Genomic DNA, 16986 nt, shown 5'->3' on the forward strand with positions numbered 1-16986 from the left:
CCCTCCCACCTCCCTACGACACACCCACCACCCCTACGGTAGTGTCTGCCCCCTTGCCAGTGACGCAGTTCCCTGTCACTGGCCCTCTGGAGGTACTCTGTTACTCCACATGCTCAACACACACACACAAACACACATTACTCTCTCTCTCTCTCTCTCTCTCTTTCTCTCTCGCTCTCTCTCTCACACACACACACACACACGGGAGCACACAAACACTCAGGGAGTTTAAAGTGCAACAGGGAGCCGAGCGGCGGAGCCTGTGACAAAGGAACAGTTGGCCGCGCTGCCTGGCCGCCCTCCAGAGCTCATTACAGAACTAAGTTGCATACCAACAAAGAAGAAACTCTCCAGTGCTCCTGGGGCAGTGGGTGCTACTCTGCTTCTAGGTAGATCTTGACCACCGCTCAGTCAGTGCGAGGAGGAGGAGGAGGAGGACAAGAGGACAAGAGGACAAAGACTAAACAAAAAAGTGGAAAAGTGGAAGAAAAAAAAACGAAACAATAGTTGGTTGAGTTTTTGTGTGTTTTTTTTTTTTTTTTTGTCGGAGCAGGACAAGACCACAGGGACAGAAAAAGACTACTTTATTTTCTGTCCGTTTTTTATTTGAACACTTCAACATGTCAAAGTGCGGAGAGCTTGTCTGGGAGTCATCGTGTTAAAAATAACTTTATTGTGGCGGATCATGTTTTGGTAGGAGGGATCAGCTTGCTCTGACAGGACGGCCTGACGGACAGCAGATGAGGCAGGCTGGCTTGCCTTAGCGCTGGGAGAAGAGGAATTGAGCGTGCTGCCTCTCTCCCTCTTTCTCTCTGCGCTCTTCTCTCTTTCTCTCTCTCTCCATACGCACACACATACCCCCACACACACATACACACACACACACACATTGTTTCTCACACACACACACACACACACACACACTCAACCCACAGTCCCCAAAACCCTGCGTCTCTCCCCCGCTCCAGATGATGCCTTGGATGTAGACGGCCGGCGCCCCATGAGTGATATGAGTAAGGCACTGGAAGACATACACAGCTCTGACAGCCTCGGCGAGAAAGCGGCCATCTTTCGCAGTGGGAAGGCGAACGCCAGTGGCTTCTCCAGCCCTGCCCTCATCCCCCTGAGAGCCCCCTTCCTAGCGCCACATGCCCAGCACAGCCGGACCACCACGCTCCACAAGGGGGACAGGTACGCTGCGCCTCTCTGCCCCCTCTCTCTCCCCCCCTCTCTCTCTCCCCCCCTCATCTCTCTTTCTTTCGCTGTTTCATTTTCCTGCTTGATAGTATCCCTTGTCCTGCTAAAACTGGACACCAAGAAGACAGATGCTTGATTTCTCATGGCGGATGAGAAATGATGTGTCATTAGCTCGCTGGTGATGTAATGGTCTTTCATGTTAAGTGGAAGCCTTGCAAAAAATAACTGGTGGTCTGTGTGCATGTGAATTTTCTTTGGAAGTAGGTGTTAAGATGTGTGCATATTTGTGTGTGTATTTGTGTGTGTGCGTGTGTGTGTGTGTGTGTGTGTGTGTGTGTGAACGGTCGACTGCTGTGTATCCAGCCCTTCGCCAGTGTCTATTTGTGCTGATACTGTAAGTCACTTCTTAAAAGTTAATCTTTAACATATGTGATCAGCCAGCGCATACAATGTGCCCTCATAAGTGAAGAATAGTGCAGCCTTTGTATTCCCCTGCAGCCTGGGCCTGGAGGGTCCAGTTGAAATATTGCAATAGACTTTGTACCTGTAAACACTTGCGGTGAGCACACAATTGTCAGCGAGGGCTTTCTACACGAAATCTGACAGCCGATAGAAAGAATTGGACGCAAATCAAGCACCTGTTGCTTTCCTGGCTGTAATTAGTAACTCAGTAACTGCGTGTGTGTACAGAACAGTTAAGATATGTCAGAGTAGGGCAGAAACTGGCATTCAAGGCCTTTCGCGTATAAACAATAAAAAAATCTTTATACTCGCACACAGGACGCTGGAAATTGTCCTGACATTTTTTGCCCCCCTTTGTGCGTGCTTCAGCTGAGCGTTCCCACACAGAGGTGCTTTTTTCAGCTTGGTTTTGATGTTGGTGGATTAAGCGAACGCGCTTCTTTGTGGAATAAACAACATAGCTGCCAACATGGCCGCCTCCTGGTATCCTCAGAAGCACTCCACTCCACACCACACCACACCAGCCCACCCCACCCCACCCCGCCTTCCCCTTGCGCCCAGATAAACAAAGCGAGCGCGCCCACATTCTGTATGTGGAGGGATTGTGACATACGGATACAGGTGTGAGAACAGTCGAGAAATTCGTGCATGTGTGTTACAGTAATGTGTTCGTCTGTACGCGTTTGCGCAAGTGCACAGGCACACGTGTGTGTATGTGTTTATGTGTTCTTGTTCGTGTGTGTGTGTTTGTAAATGCATGTGCATGTTTTTACTTTTTTTCCGCATCTTTGTGTGTAAGTGCGTATGTGTGTGTTAGTGTTGGGGTTTATACGCGTGCATGTACACATGTATGTATGATCGCACATGTGTATGGGTGTGTGTGTTTGTGCATCTGTGTGAGTGTGTGTGTGTGTGTGTATGTGTGTTTGTGTCTGTGAGTGTGTCTGTGTGTGGGTGTGTCGGTGTGAGTGTTTGTGTGCGTGTTTGTGTGTGTGTGTGAGTGTGTGTGTCTGTGTGAGTCACTGTGTGTGTGTGTGTGTGCGTGTGCGTGTGTGTGTGTGTGTGTGTGTGTGTGTGTGTGTGTGTGTGTGTGTGTGTGTGTCTGTGTGTGTGTGTGTGTGTGTTTGTGTGTGTGTGTGGCTGATGTTTTGGGCTAGTGAGGGTTCAGTGCTCACACCCAATGGCCTTAGTGAGCCTCTGTGTGCAAAGCTGGGAGGCACTAGTCATGCACATCTTTATTTATCTTTCTTATCAAATATCTTGTGCTCAGTCTCTCCCGCCCTCCCTCCTTCCCTCCCTCCTTCCCTCCCTCTCTGTCTTTGTCTGTCTCTCCTTCTGGCTCTTACGATCCTCTCGCCCTCTATCTTTCCTTCCATGGGTGTGTCACACAATAACACACAACCACACACACACACACACACACACACGCACACACACAAGAACACACAACCACACACAAACACACACACACACAACCACACACGCGCGCACACACACACACACACACACACACACACACACACACACACACACACACACACACACGCACACACACAAGAACACACAACCACACACAAACACACACACACACAACCACACACGCGCGCACACACACACACACACACAATAACCCACAACCACACACACACACACACACAAGAACACACAACCACACACGCGCACACACACACACACACACACACACACACACACACACGCACACACACACACACACACACACTATAGCACTAAATTATTCCTTCTTTGTTTAGTTCCTCTGATCACACGGACACAACAAAGTGAGTAACACAAGTGACCGTGCAGGCTCTGGCACATAGGGTAAGAGCGGGGGATATGTGATGTTCAAAGCGTGTGCGCCCCTTCTCTTCCCTGTGGACCTTGTGCTGCGGGGCTAACATGGTTAACTGCACCACACGGCCAGCAACAGAGACAATTACCCATTCATCTGGAGCTGCAGCATGACATCACCTCACTCTCTGTCTCTCCTCAGCCTACACACACACACACAGTATACACACACACAGTATACACACACACACACACACACACACACACACACACATAGGATAAATAGTCAGGTCAAACGCTGCTGTCGGATGGAGGACATTCTCGTGAAAGACTTCCTCTCGATCACTTTGCTCCTCTGTTTTTTTTTTTCTTTTCTGACGTTTCTCCTCCACCCCTGTCTCCAGGAGAAGTCGAGAGGGAGAGGAGACGCTGGCGAACCCCGTGCCAAACCCCTTCCCGGAGCTCTTCAACTCCTCCGTCTATCCTCTGGTGTCAGAGTGCTTACTCCCCTGGACCAAAAGCAGCTCAACTCAGGTGAGACGTGCTGTTGGTGTTATTCTTGCTGTTCAAGAAGCTGGTTTGACTGTAAAGCACACACACACACACACACACACACACACACACACACACACACACACACACACACACACATCTCAGTGTTACCAGTGTATGTCCAGATCCTAATCTCATATGAGGTTTAGAGTTAGGGTTTCGTTTTGTTTTCACCTCCCTCCACCTCCCACCTCCACCCCTCTTCATTCTGGCTAACTCGAGCAACTCTTTCAGTTGTGCAAAATTTGAATGCTCCTCTCTGCTTTTGCAATCATGCGGGGCGAGTGCTGGAGATTGTTGAACCAGTTGTGGCAGTATGGAAATGAGGATGGGATGTGTGCAGAAAAGCGCCATGTCAGCAGGCCCGCACGCTCTCGCTCTCCGAGAGATTCCCCCCCATCCGTGCACACACACACACACACACACACACACACACACACACACACACAGGAGCGGGATCCAGATACGTGTGCTCCAATGCAAACACTGCCTCGCTTCTCATTTAAAAAAAAATGTTTTTCGCCATAATGCTGAACAGATGAGTTATTCATGCATAATTGAGGAGTCATGAGCCTTGACTGTTAGAATTTTTTGTGAAATCGACTCTTTTGATTTGCATAGTATATTATTGTTTAACTGATTTGCAGTGCATAACTGTAAATCACAAATGAATAGTGGGAAATTGTACATAAATTAGACAGTATCTTACTGTAGAACTGATGTCCTGCATAGTACTGTGTATTCCACAATTACATTGTGAAAAAATACAACCTTTTACTGTGAAAAGCTTGCCTTAGGGAGTTCAGGACTCTGAAATATGCTCTAGGTAATGTCAGGAAAGAGTACAAATTACATGTAATCTAATTAAGTTAATAAATCAGGTTAAATGCAGACCTTTTTTATTTATCTGCTTTGATCCATGACCCATGTGGAAAACTGAGTACAGCATAGCGCTGAAATGTGTGACCATATAAACTGATGCACCATGCAACAATGCACATTAAGCTGCACGTGTTTACAGGTGTGCCTAGTCTGTAGCATACAGGCTTCATATCATACAGACTAGAAATCATTATACTTCTTTCAGAAATCAAACCCAGGACTTCAGAGCTGCTTTATCAACTACCCTCCCTGTAGAGCTATGGGATGACTTTGCTGATTCCTATTGTCTTCTCATGAACAAAACAAACCAATAACAACACTGTTACGAAACATTTATGAAAATAGCAGAAAAAGAAAAGTTGCAAAAAATAGTTGGATAGTACCTGTTTTAAAATTCCCATTCATTCAATCCGAAACCATCCAACTCTAGAATGAAATGGCTTACTATACTAAAATCATTATGTGTACAAATTCTATAGCTTGTTTTTATTTTTAACTGAAAAATAGGCTTTTTTTTAGGATTTTTAGATGGTACTGAAAGTAGATGTTCGGGGGTTCAATACCCAGGATGAATATATGCTGATAATGCTTATATCGTCATTCACAGTATCACTTCTTACTCCACAGACATTTTACACAAAAATCATTATAACTCATAAGTTGATCATGCAGAAAAGGCCTGGCTTTCCAAAGTTGACATTGAGGTCCTTTTTTGTGCAACTTCGGACATTCCCACTGAATAAGTTAAATGTTCCCATATTGCAGTTGTGATTTACAGTAACTGCCTGCGTAACAGTGCTACAGTACTAGCACAAATAATAAAACCGATTTTGACAAGTGATGCAACAGGAAATGTTTTCTTAATAGGACTGTGTTAAACAAAGTTACCTGATGTGCTCAAATGCCAAACAAAAATACATTGAGCAGGATGCATAAAGCAACAACATGAGATATACCTTAATGTACCAATATTTAAATGAAAATTGAAAATATGCTGGCTGTGGTTATTTAAGTTTTACCAGCAAATACCAGTAAAATCACCAAAAGTGTCAGGTGCCGCCCGGCAGGCTTCTTCTTACTGTGAATACTATGCTGTTAAAGTACTGGGAAAGAACTACACTATGTTACTGGCCAATAGATACCAGTACCTCCCTGTACTTTTCACAGGAAATGTTTAACAGTGTTGCTTTTTCACAGACCTCTTCATTTAGGCAGGATAAGAATGCTAATTTGGACAGTAAGAGGCAAAACTCAGAATGAGAGTGACAGAAAACACACACACACACACACACACACACACTCAAGCCTTCTTCTCGCTCTCCTCTCTGCTGTGATCTGGAGGTGTAGTGTTGCATGCTCGGTGGCCATGCCGAGGCGAGGTGCTCAGGCTGTGCACAACAGGGCGTTTTTATCAGACACCCCTGCGCTAGAACGGCGTGAGGTGGAGATAGGAGGCCGGTTGGGGGTGGGAGTGGGTAGGGTGTGTAGGGTGTAGGGTGAGGATCACTGCCTCTGGATCAGGTTTCACTCCTTAGCAGAGCACCAATTCTACCAGGGCTGCCTCCGCCGCACAAGCAGCCAATAACTCTTTAGTGCCCGCTTATATAACCACTAATACGGCCTTCTCTCAAGCCAGACTGCTAACCACGTGATCCGGGAGCTGTGATTCATGTTTTTTATCAGCTGAAATCTGATTACTAGAGTGGTCTAATATCACAATTTAGCCGTGACAGTTAAAGGAGGCCGTTATCTGGAAGTGTTAATAAAAGCCCTGCATTTTGAGTTGAAGGGTTCTGTCCGTGGCCATTAGAGGGCCTGCGTGGTGCGTGGTGCGTGGTGCGCGTTGCCGAAATGAGTGGCCTCCGCTCACACCGAGGCCGCCAGCAATTACAGTTGCACTCTGCTGAAAACTGAAGACAAAAAGGAAATGGCACGACCGCCTGACAAAGTTGTGTCGCGGGACGGCGTCCCGCCCCTCGGCTGTTGAGTCGGGCGACTGACACGGTTTGGCCATTGGCTGGGGTGCCAGCCGCTCACTGCGAGGGTGCTAATTACAATCACTCCACGTCTGCGGCTCTGAAAAGGCCAGCTCACAGTCCTGACTCATTTCTGGAAATTATAGAGCTCACGGCTAAGCAGAAAAAATATCAGCAGCATTATCCCACATTCAGCTCTGTAATGAATGTATTTATCACTCTCTCTCTCTCCCCTGTAATGAATGTATTTATCACTCTCTCTATCTCTCTCTCTCTCTCAACCTAGCTGTGAACAAGAGGCAGTGATTGTGTGATTTAGTGGCCTATGGCTAATAAGATTATTTAGTCCTTGTTGTATAGTCTGATCAGGTGTCTTTCGTTTTCCTTCTTCTTTTTCATTGAGCTTGATTATCTTTTTCTCTGAATGGGTCTTCACGATTTCTTTCTAGTCACAAATGAGCACTTGTTACCTGACTCCCCTCCATGCTTGACCTGGGTTTCACATTGGTACTTTAGGGAGTGATTTTAATCCGCTAATGCCTGTCGTGCATTGTTCTAAAAAGGCCTGCGGATTAGCATGGATTTGGCATTGTTTTTGGGATGGTTGGAGGGTTCCATACTTAAGGGGGTACAGAGGCACCTTGGTGACCCCCCACCCCATCCCGAAAAATAATATAAAACCCCCTTCATTGCGCGTCTCCTTGTTAGCCTGTCTCAATGTGGTCTTTACCCCAGCCGCCTGATGAGCGCTGTGTTTGCCCTCTGTGCTGACAGCCTTTCTCTGCACCCTTTGAAAGGCAACAATGGAGGGGACAATGGGGGAATATGTCAGAGTGACCAGCTGTTTGACCGTCGGTGCTCCGCCGAGTCACCGGGGTCAAGATCCAGTCCATTGCGGGCGCTCCAGAAAGAGATGACATCATCCCCACACCACCCCACCGCACACCACACCACACCACACCACCCCCCGAGCCCTCTCTCTCTCTCTCGTTCTCCCACTCACTCTCAATGGAGGAACAGGCTGGCTGAGAGGACTGAAAGTGCTGTATCATGGGGACTCCCCGAAGCCTCTGCGCTCCCCTCGGGCCTGCCTTTGTTACGAAGCCTCTCTCTTGTCCGTGAGGAGCAGGGTCACTGCAGAGTGACAGACAGGCGACTCGCGCCGCTTGCCAATCCTGATTTGGAGCTGTCCGTAACAGAGAAAAAGACTACTGGCGTAAGGGGCATCGATTGGGTGTAAGGGCGTCAGGGTGATTTTGTGCGCAGTTATAATTGATACATTCGACAGGAATTGAATGGGGTTCTTTTTGGAAAGTGGGGAAAGGTGTCAAGGGTATCAGTGAGAAAGCTGTCACACAGTGCCTCTTCCAGAGTGAGGAGTATAGCTACTTGGCATGAACCCAGGAGATGGTGACTGCTTAGGTGTGTGTGTGTCTGTGTGTGTGTGTGTGTGTGTGTGTGTGTGTGTGTGTGTGAGCGTGTGTGAGAGCACAGGACAGGTAACAGTGCCCTCTAAGTATGGCATCACCATCCAGACAAATAATCAACCCTAAAACCAACTACTTTGGATCACCATAGATCTTATAGTACATTTCAGTTCAGACCACCAATTGTCCTGTAGTTTATCCTCCTGTATTATCCTGCAGCAGATGCACTGATCAGTTTGAGTGAGTGGCCCTAGTGTTTGTTTTTTCCATGGGCTGTGTGGCTTAGACCGAGGCTCAGTATTTGATTATAAGTTGCCTGAAGGGCCAGGTCCCATTGACACAGCATTGTTTTATACCGGCTTTTCAGGGCTATTTTGGCCGTGAGAAAGCGCCAAGTGCTGCACCCCCACCGCCCCCACCACCCCACTCCCTCGGCCAAACCCGACGTTTGCAGTGTCATGGAACATTTGCATGATAAAAGAGCCGAGTCATGATTGCCGCAGGCCCCTCAGTGTCTCCCTGCGCACCCCAGCCCCTGTGATTCACACGTAAGCCCTTGCACTGTTCCCCAGCCGTGCTTGTGATCCTCTTTCACACTCCAATAAATCTGTCAGAATCCAACTTGATGGATCCCCCCCTCCTCCTTTATAAAAATATGGCCCATATTACCACCACATTATTCATGAAAGCCAGTCGAGGCAGTCTGCTTGGATGGTCAGAGTGGTACGGTTAACTATGGGAACGCACGGATGGAGATGGCTTGATGTCTTATTTTCGCCAAAGCAGCGATCGGAGAAGGGCATTACTCATGAAGAATTGATGGCCTTTTAAAGAGACTTCATGAATAGAGAAGTGTGGTTCTCACTGTGAGCAGACTGAACATGACACAGTGCCTAATGAGGGAAACAGTGCAAGTCATTTAAAGCTGTTTTATAAGCTCCAGCTGCATCTCTACCCCCTCTGTTTCAAGAGGATGGAGCCTACTGCAGTTAAACAGCTGAGAGACATTAAGAGAGAAATTGATGAAACAAATAGAAAACACAGAACGGCGGCATAGAGACAGATAGACCAATGGATATGCAGACATAGTAGAGAGCCCGCCATCTTGATGCCGCTACCCTGACTGGAGCTCTTCTGATGAGAGCACTGCAAATGAAAAGAATAATAAATGAAAGTTCATATAGAACAGATACAGAAAGAAATGATATGAATTGCACACACACACACATACACACATGTACAGATAAAGTGTAAGTGTGCATGCCTACTGCTAAAGATTATGTTTTATGCTGATTGTGAGCACTGGATTTCAGCATGTTCCACTGCAGTTCAAGGACTGAAGGTTATCCATCCTGCTTGGAACAGAGGTGGAACAGGCTGCAATATTTCAAGGAAACAGAGCTTGGTTTTAACCCAAGTCTTATCTTGTCTCCTCGTGTTATAGCTATCTCTTTATGGACACTAAATTAGCCATTTAAGGACAACCCGAAAAATTTGTGGTCCGATTTTCTTCATGTTCTTGTCAAATTTCAGTTTGCCAAAACATGTTGCGCCAGAAAGGTGATTACCCGACTCGCATGAGTTGATGTTCATTGTAAGACATGGAAGAAGTGAATCAGTGTTAGTTCTTTCCATTTCTTTTCCTACCTCCCTCTCTCTCCCCCTCTCTCTCCCTCCCTCTCTCTCTGCCTCTGTGTCCCATATCACAGGCACTTATGTGACTACCTTGTGAAATAGAATACTAGTGCACTTTGGAGCATGACCTGAAGTCAGATCCCTTTGCTCCCGGAACCTTCCACCGGCGTGTGCCTACCACACAAAGCCTTTGGCTGCTGCCTTCCCTCGCATGCAAAGCCCAGTGGAAATGGCACTTAACTCACGTAGCTGCGCCCATTCCAATCCTCAGTGGCAAATGCCACATTCATAATGTCCAGCCATGTAAAACTCATCTTTAGTTCACAGTGTACACAGTGTACTGAATCAAGAAACCCCCACATAGCCATGGTGTTAGTGACTTTAAGTATCATATATAAGTACATTATTTAACTGTAATCAAGTAGGCTTAATCTAAACCATGGCTGCCCTTGATTGTGAAAGTACACTCACAAAATGCCTCAAAGAAAAGATCAGTCCCTCCCTGCCACTCTGACCCTGCGAAAAGACAGTAAAAGCAACAGACATCTGACAGCCTCTGATAAACCCTCAGACACTTGGTGCACTTTGGTAGACTGCATGTGTGTCTCCCAGCCAGGGGACCTTCGCACGGAACACACAGAGACAGCCAAAGGGCCAGAGTAGCAGAGCACATCTCTCTCTGTCTTTCTGTGTGTGTGTATGTGTGTGTGTGTGTGCAAGTGTGTGTGTGTGTGCGTGTGTGTGCGTGTGTGTGTGCGTACACACCGCAGACTGGCCAGCCGGCTCTCAGACAGGGCCGGTGTTCGGTTCAGCCAGCCGTCTGACTCATCAGGAATGTCTGCGCCGGTGCAAGGCTATCACTGATCCAGCACGGGGGACTTCTACCTCTCTCTCACACACACACAGCACACACACACACACACACACACACACACACACACACACACACACACACACACACACACACACACACACACACACACACACACACACACACACACCACACGCACACACACACACACACACACACACACACACACACACACACACACACACACACACACATATTCTCTCACGCACACACACACACACACACACACACACACACACACACACACGATAGATGATCTCATAATTGTCGCCCTTCGCAATCTATGCCGTCTCTCTCTCTGTCCTTTGCGTTTATTAGGGTATGGCCTAGTTTTGGAAGCACAGCATTTCTCTAAGTGTTTTAGAGCGGATTAGCTCACCAGGCAATGCTAGCTGAGGTGTTTGTTGTTGTTGTTGGCATTGCTGCGCTTTCTTCTTATGCTTCTCAGGGAAGTTGTTGTTCATGTTTAATCCCTCTCATGTAGTTTGTTGTGTGTTGCCCTCTGAATGCCTGAAAAAAGTCAAAACAGGATAAAGCAATTTGGACAAAATTTGAGGCAGAAGTGTTAACAGTACAAGGGGCTAAACTACAGCAAGTGTCCTTTATGCTGCTGCTTTGCTCATTACGAAAAAAAGTGTATGGACAAATTAAAAACAGATTCGATTTTTTTGTATGTGTGTTCATGTAGGTATCTGTCTTTGGGAATGTGTGTGTGTGTGTGTATGTGTGTGTGTGAGAGAGAGAGTATGTGTGTGTGTCTGTGAGAGAGAGTGTAAATGTGTGTGTATGTGTGTGTGTGTTTTTGTGTGTGTGTGTGTGAGAGAGAGAGAGAGAGTATGTGTGTGTGTGTGTGTGTGTTGTGTGTGTGTGTGTGTGTGTGTGTGTGTGTGTGTGTGTGTGTGTGTGTGTGTGAGAGAGAGAAAGTATGTGTGTGTGTGTGTGTGTGTGTGTGTGTGTGTGTGTGTGTGTGTGTGTGTGTGTGTGTTGTGTGTGAGAGAAAGAGAGAGAGAGAGTATGTGTGTGTGTGTGTGTGTGTGTGTGTATGTGTGTATTACCATTGCAGACTTGTGGGGCTAGTGTATATTTGTGTCTTTTGTTGCCGCTGGTCTGGCATGGCCTGTGTGGGGGGTCTCCGCTGGACCAGCCCTCCCTCCTCGCGGTCAAGGACAGTGCGTCTGGCTCCGGCCCCTGTTGTGAAAGATCTGGAGACTCTCTTATCAATTCAGCTCCATTATTTCAAATTAATTTTTCGCTCTCTCTGATAACTGCTAGCGTCTGCTTGTCTGTTGGTCTCACCAGACGATGTGTCCGGACCCCAGATAGACGCCTGTGGGCCTTTTCTCCCTCTCTGTCTTTCCCTTTCTTTCTGTCCTTCTCTCTTTCCCTCTCTCTCTCCCTCTCTGTGTCCATACCAGGCTCACTCTCTCTCTCTCTCTCTTTCCGTCTCTCTCTCTCTCCCTCTCTGTGTCCTTCCCAGGCTCATTTGCTCTCTCTCTCTCTCTCTCTCTCTCTCCCTCTCTTTCCATCTCTCTCTCTCTCTCCCTCTCTGTCCTTCCCAGGCTCAGTCTCTCTTTCTCTCTCTCTCTCTCTCTCTCTCTCTCTCTGTATCCTTCCCAGGCTCATTATTTCTCTCTCTCTCTATCTCAGCACCGAGGTAGAACCGCATGGCCATGGTTGCTGCCAGGCAGTAGACCGAGCACCATGTGGCGCAACCCTTCTTATTGTTGCGAGCAGATTTGAGTCAGTATTCTGTCAGCTGTTGGTCTGCTTGGTGCTGACAGGGGAAGGGGGTGGGTAGAGGATGGGGGGTGGGGGTGGGGGTGGGGGTGGGGGTGGGAGGGAGCCTTCTCAGGCCCGGTGCCCAGGCCTCAACCCTGCCTCTCCTGCAGCAGGCAGTCACGATGGAGCACGGCGGGGGCCTTGCTGTGTGTGGAGGTGTGTGTGTGTGTGTGTGTGGGAGGCGCTGGAGGGGCCCCGAGCCCACCATCTTGATGCCACTACCCTGACTGGAGCTCTCCTTGATGAGAGCACTGCAAATGAAAAGAATAATAAATGAAAGGAATAAGTGAGAACTACTGCAGGAAATGTGTGGAGAAAAAGAGAGAGAGAGAGAGAAAGAGAGAGAGAGCGAGAGAGAGAGAGAGGCTAGGAAGAAAGAGCCTTTCCTCACACGTTGTCCCTGTGGTTTACATGCTGGAAGGAGCCCAAAGTCTAAAGATATACACTAACTATTTATGTCTTCATTCTGTATGTTTCACACAGGCCTGGGATATGCTTGGTGTGTTGTATACGCTTGCTGTACTGCGACTTTCTTACATGACTGTCAGATCAGATAACGTAACTCCTTAAACTCTGTAGACATCACCAGTCATTAGAAACCAGCAGATACTTACTTGCATGTACAGCACGTCTTATCGCAAACGGTGCACTGAAAAAACAGCTCATTCCTTACACATCAAGACTTGCTGTGTTTCTGTAGCAAAAAGATAGCTTTATTCAGGCATGCCCAGACCTCAGACCTGGTATCTAACTAACAAAAAGGCACAGAAATATGTACAGAAAATCTTCAATAAATCCAGATCTTTCCCTCCTAGGCATCAGTAGTTGAAGGTGAAATAAATGGATCAACGTCAGTTTTTTGTGGTGTGGTGTGGTAGCTTGCAGCTCATCCACGGATGGCAATTATCACACCTATTATTCTTTTTTTATAATAAATGCGTCTGAAAAAAATTGGAAACTTTGGAACCTTCTCAGTGAATGTTATGAAACAGCTTCAGGCAAAGCTAATGGTAGCCGAATGTCTGAGATGTTTTGTTTCTGCAGAAACCTTGCTATGCTGAAGCCTCTTGTACCTTTATGTTTCATAAATGTATCAATGTCCTTTATATTTCCTGTCCTTGTAAGTATCACCAAGGCTTTTGAACATGTGTCTGCATTACCAGTTTGTCACTGTGGAGAAGACTGTGAAGATAATCAAGCTCTTTTGCTAGTTCAATTGGAGTAGGGAAAACAAAGAAAACATTGCCCTTTAGTGCAACGTGTGTTGTCTCATGGATGTAGTTCTTGCTTTCCCTCAGCATTGACCTGTTGTTGTAGTTGAGTGTTGCACGCTTTTCAACAGAAAAAAGAAGGCAGGGCTTTACTGTAATATCTACGAGCTTATTCAGCATCAGTTGACCTGTTCTTTCCTTGCATCTCCTATAAATTCTCAAAAGCAATTGCACGTGTTACCCTGCGGTATTATATACAAATCCTTTCAACTGTAACCTTTTAACTGTTACCTTTCTCAGAGATTGAAACAAACACAAGTCACATCATCTGAGACAAATAACATAAATAGGGCTCTTGAAAGCCTCTGCGGTGAGTGGGTGTTTGCTGCTGGTGTGAGTGCGAGAGAGTGTGTGTGTGCGGGTGTGTGTGTGCGGGTGTGTGTGTGTCTGTGTGTGTGTGTGTGTGTGTGTGTGTGTGTGTGTGTGTGTGTGTGTGTGTGTGTGTGTGTGTGTGTGCGGGTGTGTGTGTGTGTGTGTGTGTGCGGGTGTGTGTGTGTGTGTGTGTGTGTGTGTGTGTCTAGGTGTGTGTGTGTGTGTGTGTGTGCGTGTGTGTGTGTGTGTGTGTGTGTCTGTGTGTGTGTGTGGGTGTGTGTGTGTGTCTAGGTGTGTGTGTGTGTGTTCAGAGGGTGTGAGAGTCTGGTCTGGCATCGGACTGACTCCTCTGCCAGGATGCGCAGATCTGCGGCACATTGTCCTCTGGTTTTTTACGAGGCCTCTCCTTTCAGTGCGCGCACAAAGGCAGATGTTTGGGAGGACTCGCTGCTGCAACAGTGGCTGTGTGGGAACCACTCGCTGCGCAGAGCTATTTTCAACTTCCTGATTCACACAGAGAGTTTTTCCCAACCCTCCACGCCCCTCCCCCCCCCCAGTGTCTGGAGCTGCCCAATAAGCCCATTATTCTTTGAAAAGCAGTTTTGTTTTGTCGAAGCACATCTTTACTCCCTTTTTTGGTTCGCCCTGACAGATGTTGAATTATCAAGGCATCATCAATTGGATTTGTCAGTTCTAAACTCCCGAGTTCAATTTTTCCGAACAACAAAAACATAACATTTGTTCTCAATTGCGTTCTCCAGTGTTCATACAATAACAAAATATGGAAACAATCTGTGGAAATGTTTCTGCTTCTCAGTAGTGATAAGATATGATACTAGTTGGATAAGGCTGTATTTTGCTGTGGTGTACTCTAGGGACAGTTTAGAAGTGTGTGCCCTAAAAATGCCAGTCCCCCAAAGGGTTTAATGGCAGACTCAGAGTGTCCAGCAGAGCTTTAATGCCATAGCAACACAAAGAGAAACCTATATATCACCTCTCATCGTCAGACAGGCCTGTATGCTTCATATCAGGATGGCACAAAATAGGTTCCCAACATCAGCCCTGTTTCCACTGTGAAAAAGATTCATGTTTCTACTAGAAGAAAAAAAAATATCCCAATGACCTTCACTGTTCTAACTTTACCCCTGAGTTGAGCTATTTTATCAGGGTTTTTTATTAGAATGAAGTGGTTTTCTTTTGGGAAAAAAAAAAAAAAACATTTTGAGTTGCCAAGGACAAAGGAGGAGTTTGTGTGTTGAGCAAATGACCTGTCTGTGTTTGAGTCTATCGCTTCTGTTGTGTTCAGTACATGACTGCAGTGTACACATGATATCAGGCAGCAGAAGTATCTCACCGTGACTGGGAAGCGATTGTCTTTTGTGCAAGTGGACATTGTTGCCGAAGGTTAGGTTTATGGAAGAGCTGAGAGCATGAACTTTAATGCAAGAAGAGTCACTTTGCCGACCATTACCCCTCTCTGTCTTCAAAAGCGGGTAAGAAATGTCATCTTTTTTGTTGTTCTCAATCCTTATTTTCTGTTCTGCTCGGTTCTGTTTGTTTGACGGTGTTGTGCAGTCTGTAGCGTAATTGCATGCTAGCGATTAAGGCTCAGGACTGAATTTCATCATGGAAAAAAGGCTCCTGAGGTGACATGCTGGGGTCCGCGCTGCGCTACAACTTAAGCTGTTGAGTGAATTAATTGGGAAGAATTTTTTGTGATTAAAAGCTACAGAAAATGTTCTCCCGTAGGTACAGCTCTGCACAAAACAGTTTTATAAACAGTGGAAGCCAGATTTCCTAATCGCCATGTAAGGTTATTGAACTTTGTACATTTATCCCACCTCAAGTCAAAATGATAGCAACTGATCGCAGTGACTGTGGAGTGTGGGATTGGTGTGTAGTGCTCTTTATAATATTTCGGAAGAAAACTGTGCGAAAGTAATTTTTTTCCTCCTTGTAGTGTGCATTTGTCCACAACGATTGGAAACCTGAAGGACAGAAATACAGTGACTCAATTTTCTTATCCTGTGTCAGCAGGTTTGAGGACTCCGCTGCGCTGTCTCCGCCAAAAGACACATTATTAAAACAGACAGTCTAATACCAGGCTGCTATCAGCAAAACAATACAGTGCCTGTGGAGGTTAGCAGCCATCTGACAGCTTATGGGAGAAAAAAAACAGACTCATTGGGCTCTTAAGCCAGTGAAATATGGTAGAAATGACATTTGATTGGGTGCCTGGCAAAGGTCATACGCAACACTGCCGTCTTTTGTTAAGCCATTGTAATCTCGCAGTTGACAGAAAAGTCATCATTACTGAGGAGTTTGTCACATTTCTTTGTGTGTGCTCGTGTTCACGGCCAGACTCAGAACTGGTATTGGGGGTTACTTTTGCAGCCAGAGATGGAGCTGTAGTTGATCAAGAGGCAGAGGAGTACTAACTTTGCTCCGGAACGAGGCCTGCATGGCTCAGCAGTCCAGGCAGGGGAGCTGGAGACTAAGCTCGATGGGCTTTGTGGCTTGGGGCTCCTGGGCTGCTGGTTGCTAGAACACCAGGGCTCGGCAGAGGCAGGAGGGAGAGAGGGAGAGGGCGTGGGGTGTGGGATGTGGTGGTGGATCTGGGCTGGTCACAACACAAACACACACACACTCACACACACACACACACACACACACTTACAAACACACATACACACACACACACACGCACGCATACACACTTACACACACACAAAAACACAGACATGCACACACACAGAGAAGGCCGAGGCCGTTGGCTGTGGCACTTGCAGATACAGCTGCAGCTGCGGGAGTAA

General features: G+C 46.8%; 1 protein-coding gene across 3 annotated transcripts in view; it reads left to right on the top strand.

The window, feature by feature from the left end:
• Window positions 1–16986, top strand: part of grb14 (growth factor receptor-bound protein 14) — a 44521-nt gene that overhangs the window by 8006 nt on the left and 19529 nt on the right. The window contains exons 1-3 of one of the 3 annotated variants that reach the window (XM_080839284.1): window positions 400–745; window positions 969–1191; window positions 3873–4002. In XM_080839284.1, coding sequence (XP_080695410.1) covers window positions 1001–1191; window positions 3873–4002 — 321 coding nt within the window. In that variant the 5' untranslated portion in view covers window positions 400–745; window positions 969–1000. Of the gene's footprint in view, window positions 1–399; window positions 1192–3872; window positions 4003–16986 lie in introns of those variants that run through there. The other 2 variants (XM_080839285.1, XM_080839286.1) reach the window with 2 other exon arrangements.

Source organism: Sprattus sprattus (assembly GCF_963457725.1).
Source record: "Sprattus sprattus genome assembly, chromosome: 5".
In the NCBI taxonomy this organism is placed as follows: domain Eukaryota; kingdom Metazoa; phylum Chordata; class Actinopteri; order Clupeiformes; family Clupeidae; genus Sprattus; species Sprattus sprattus.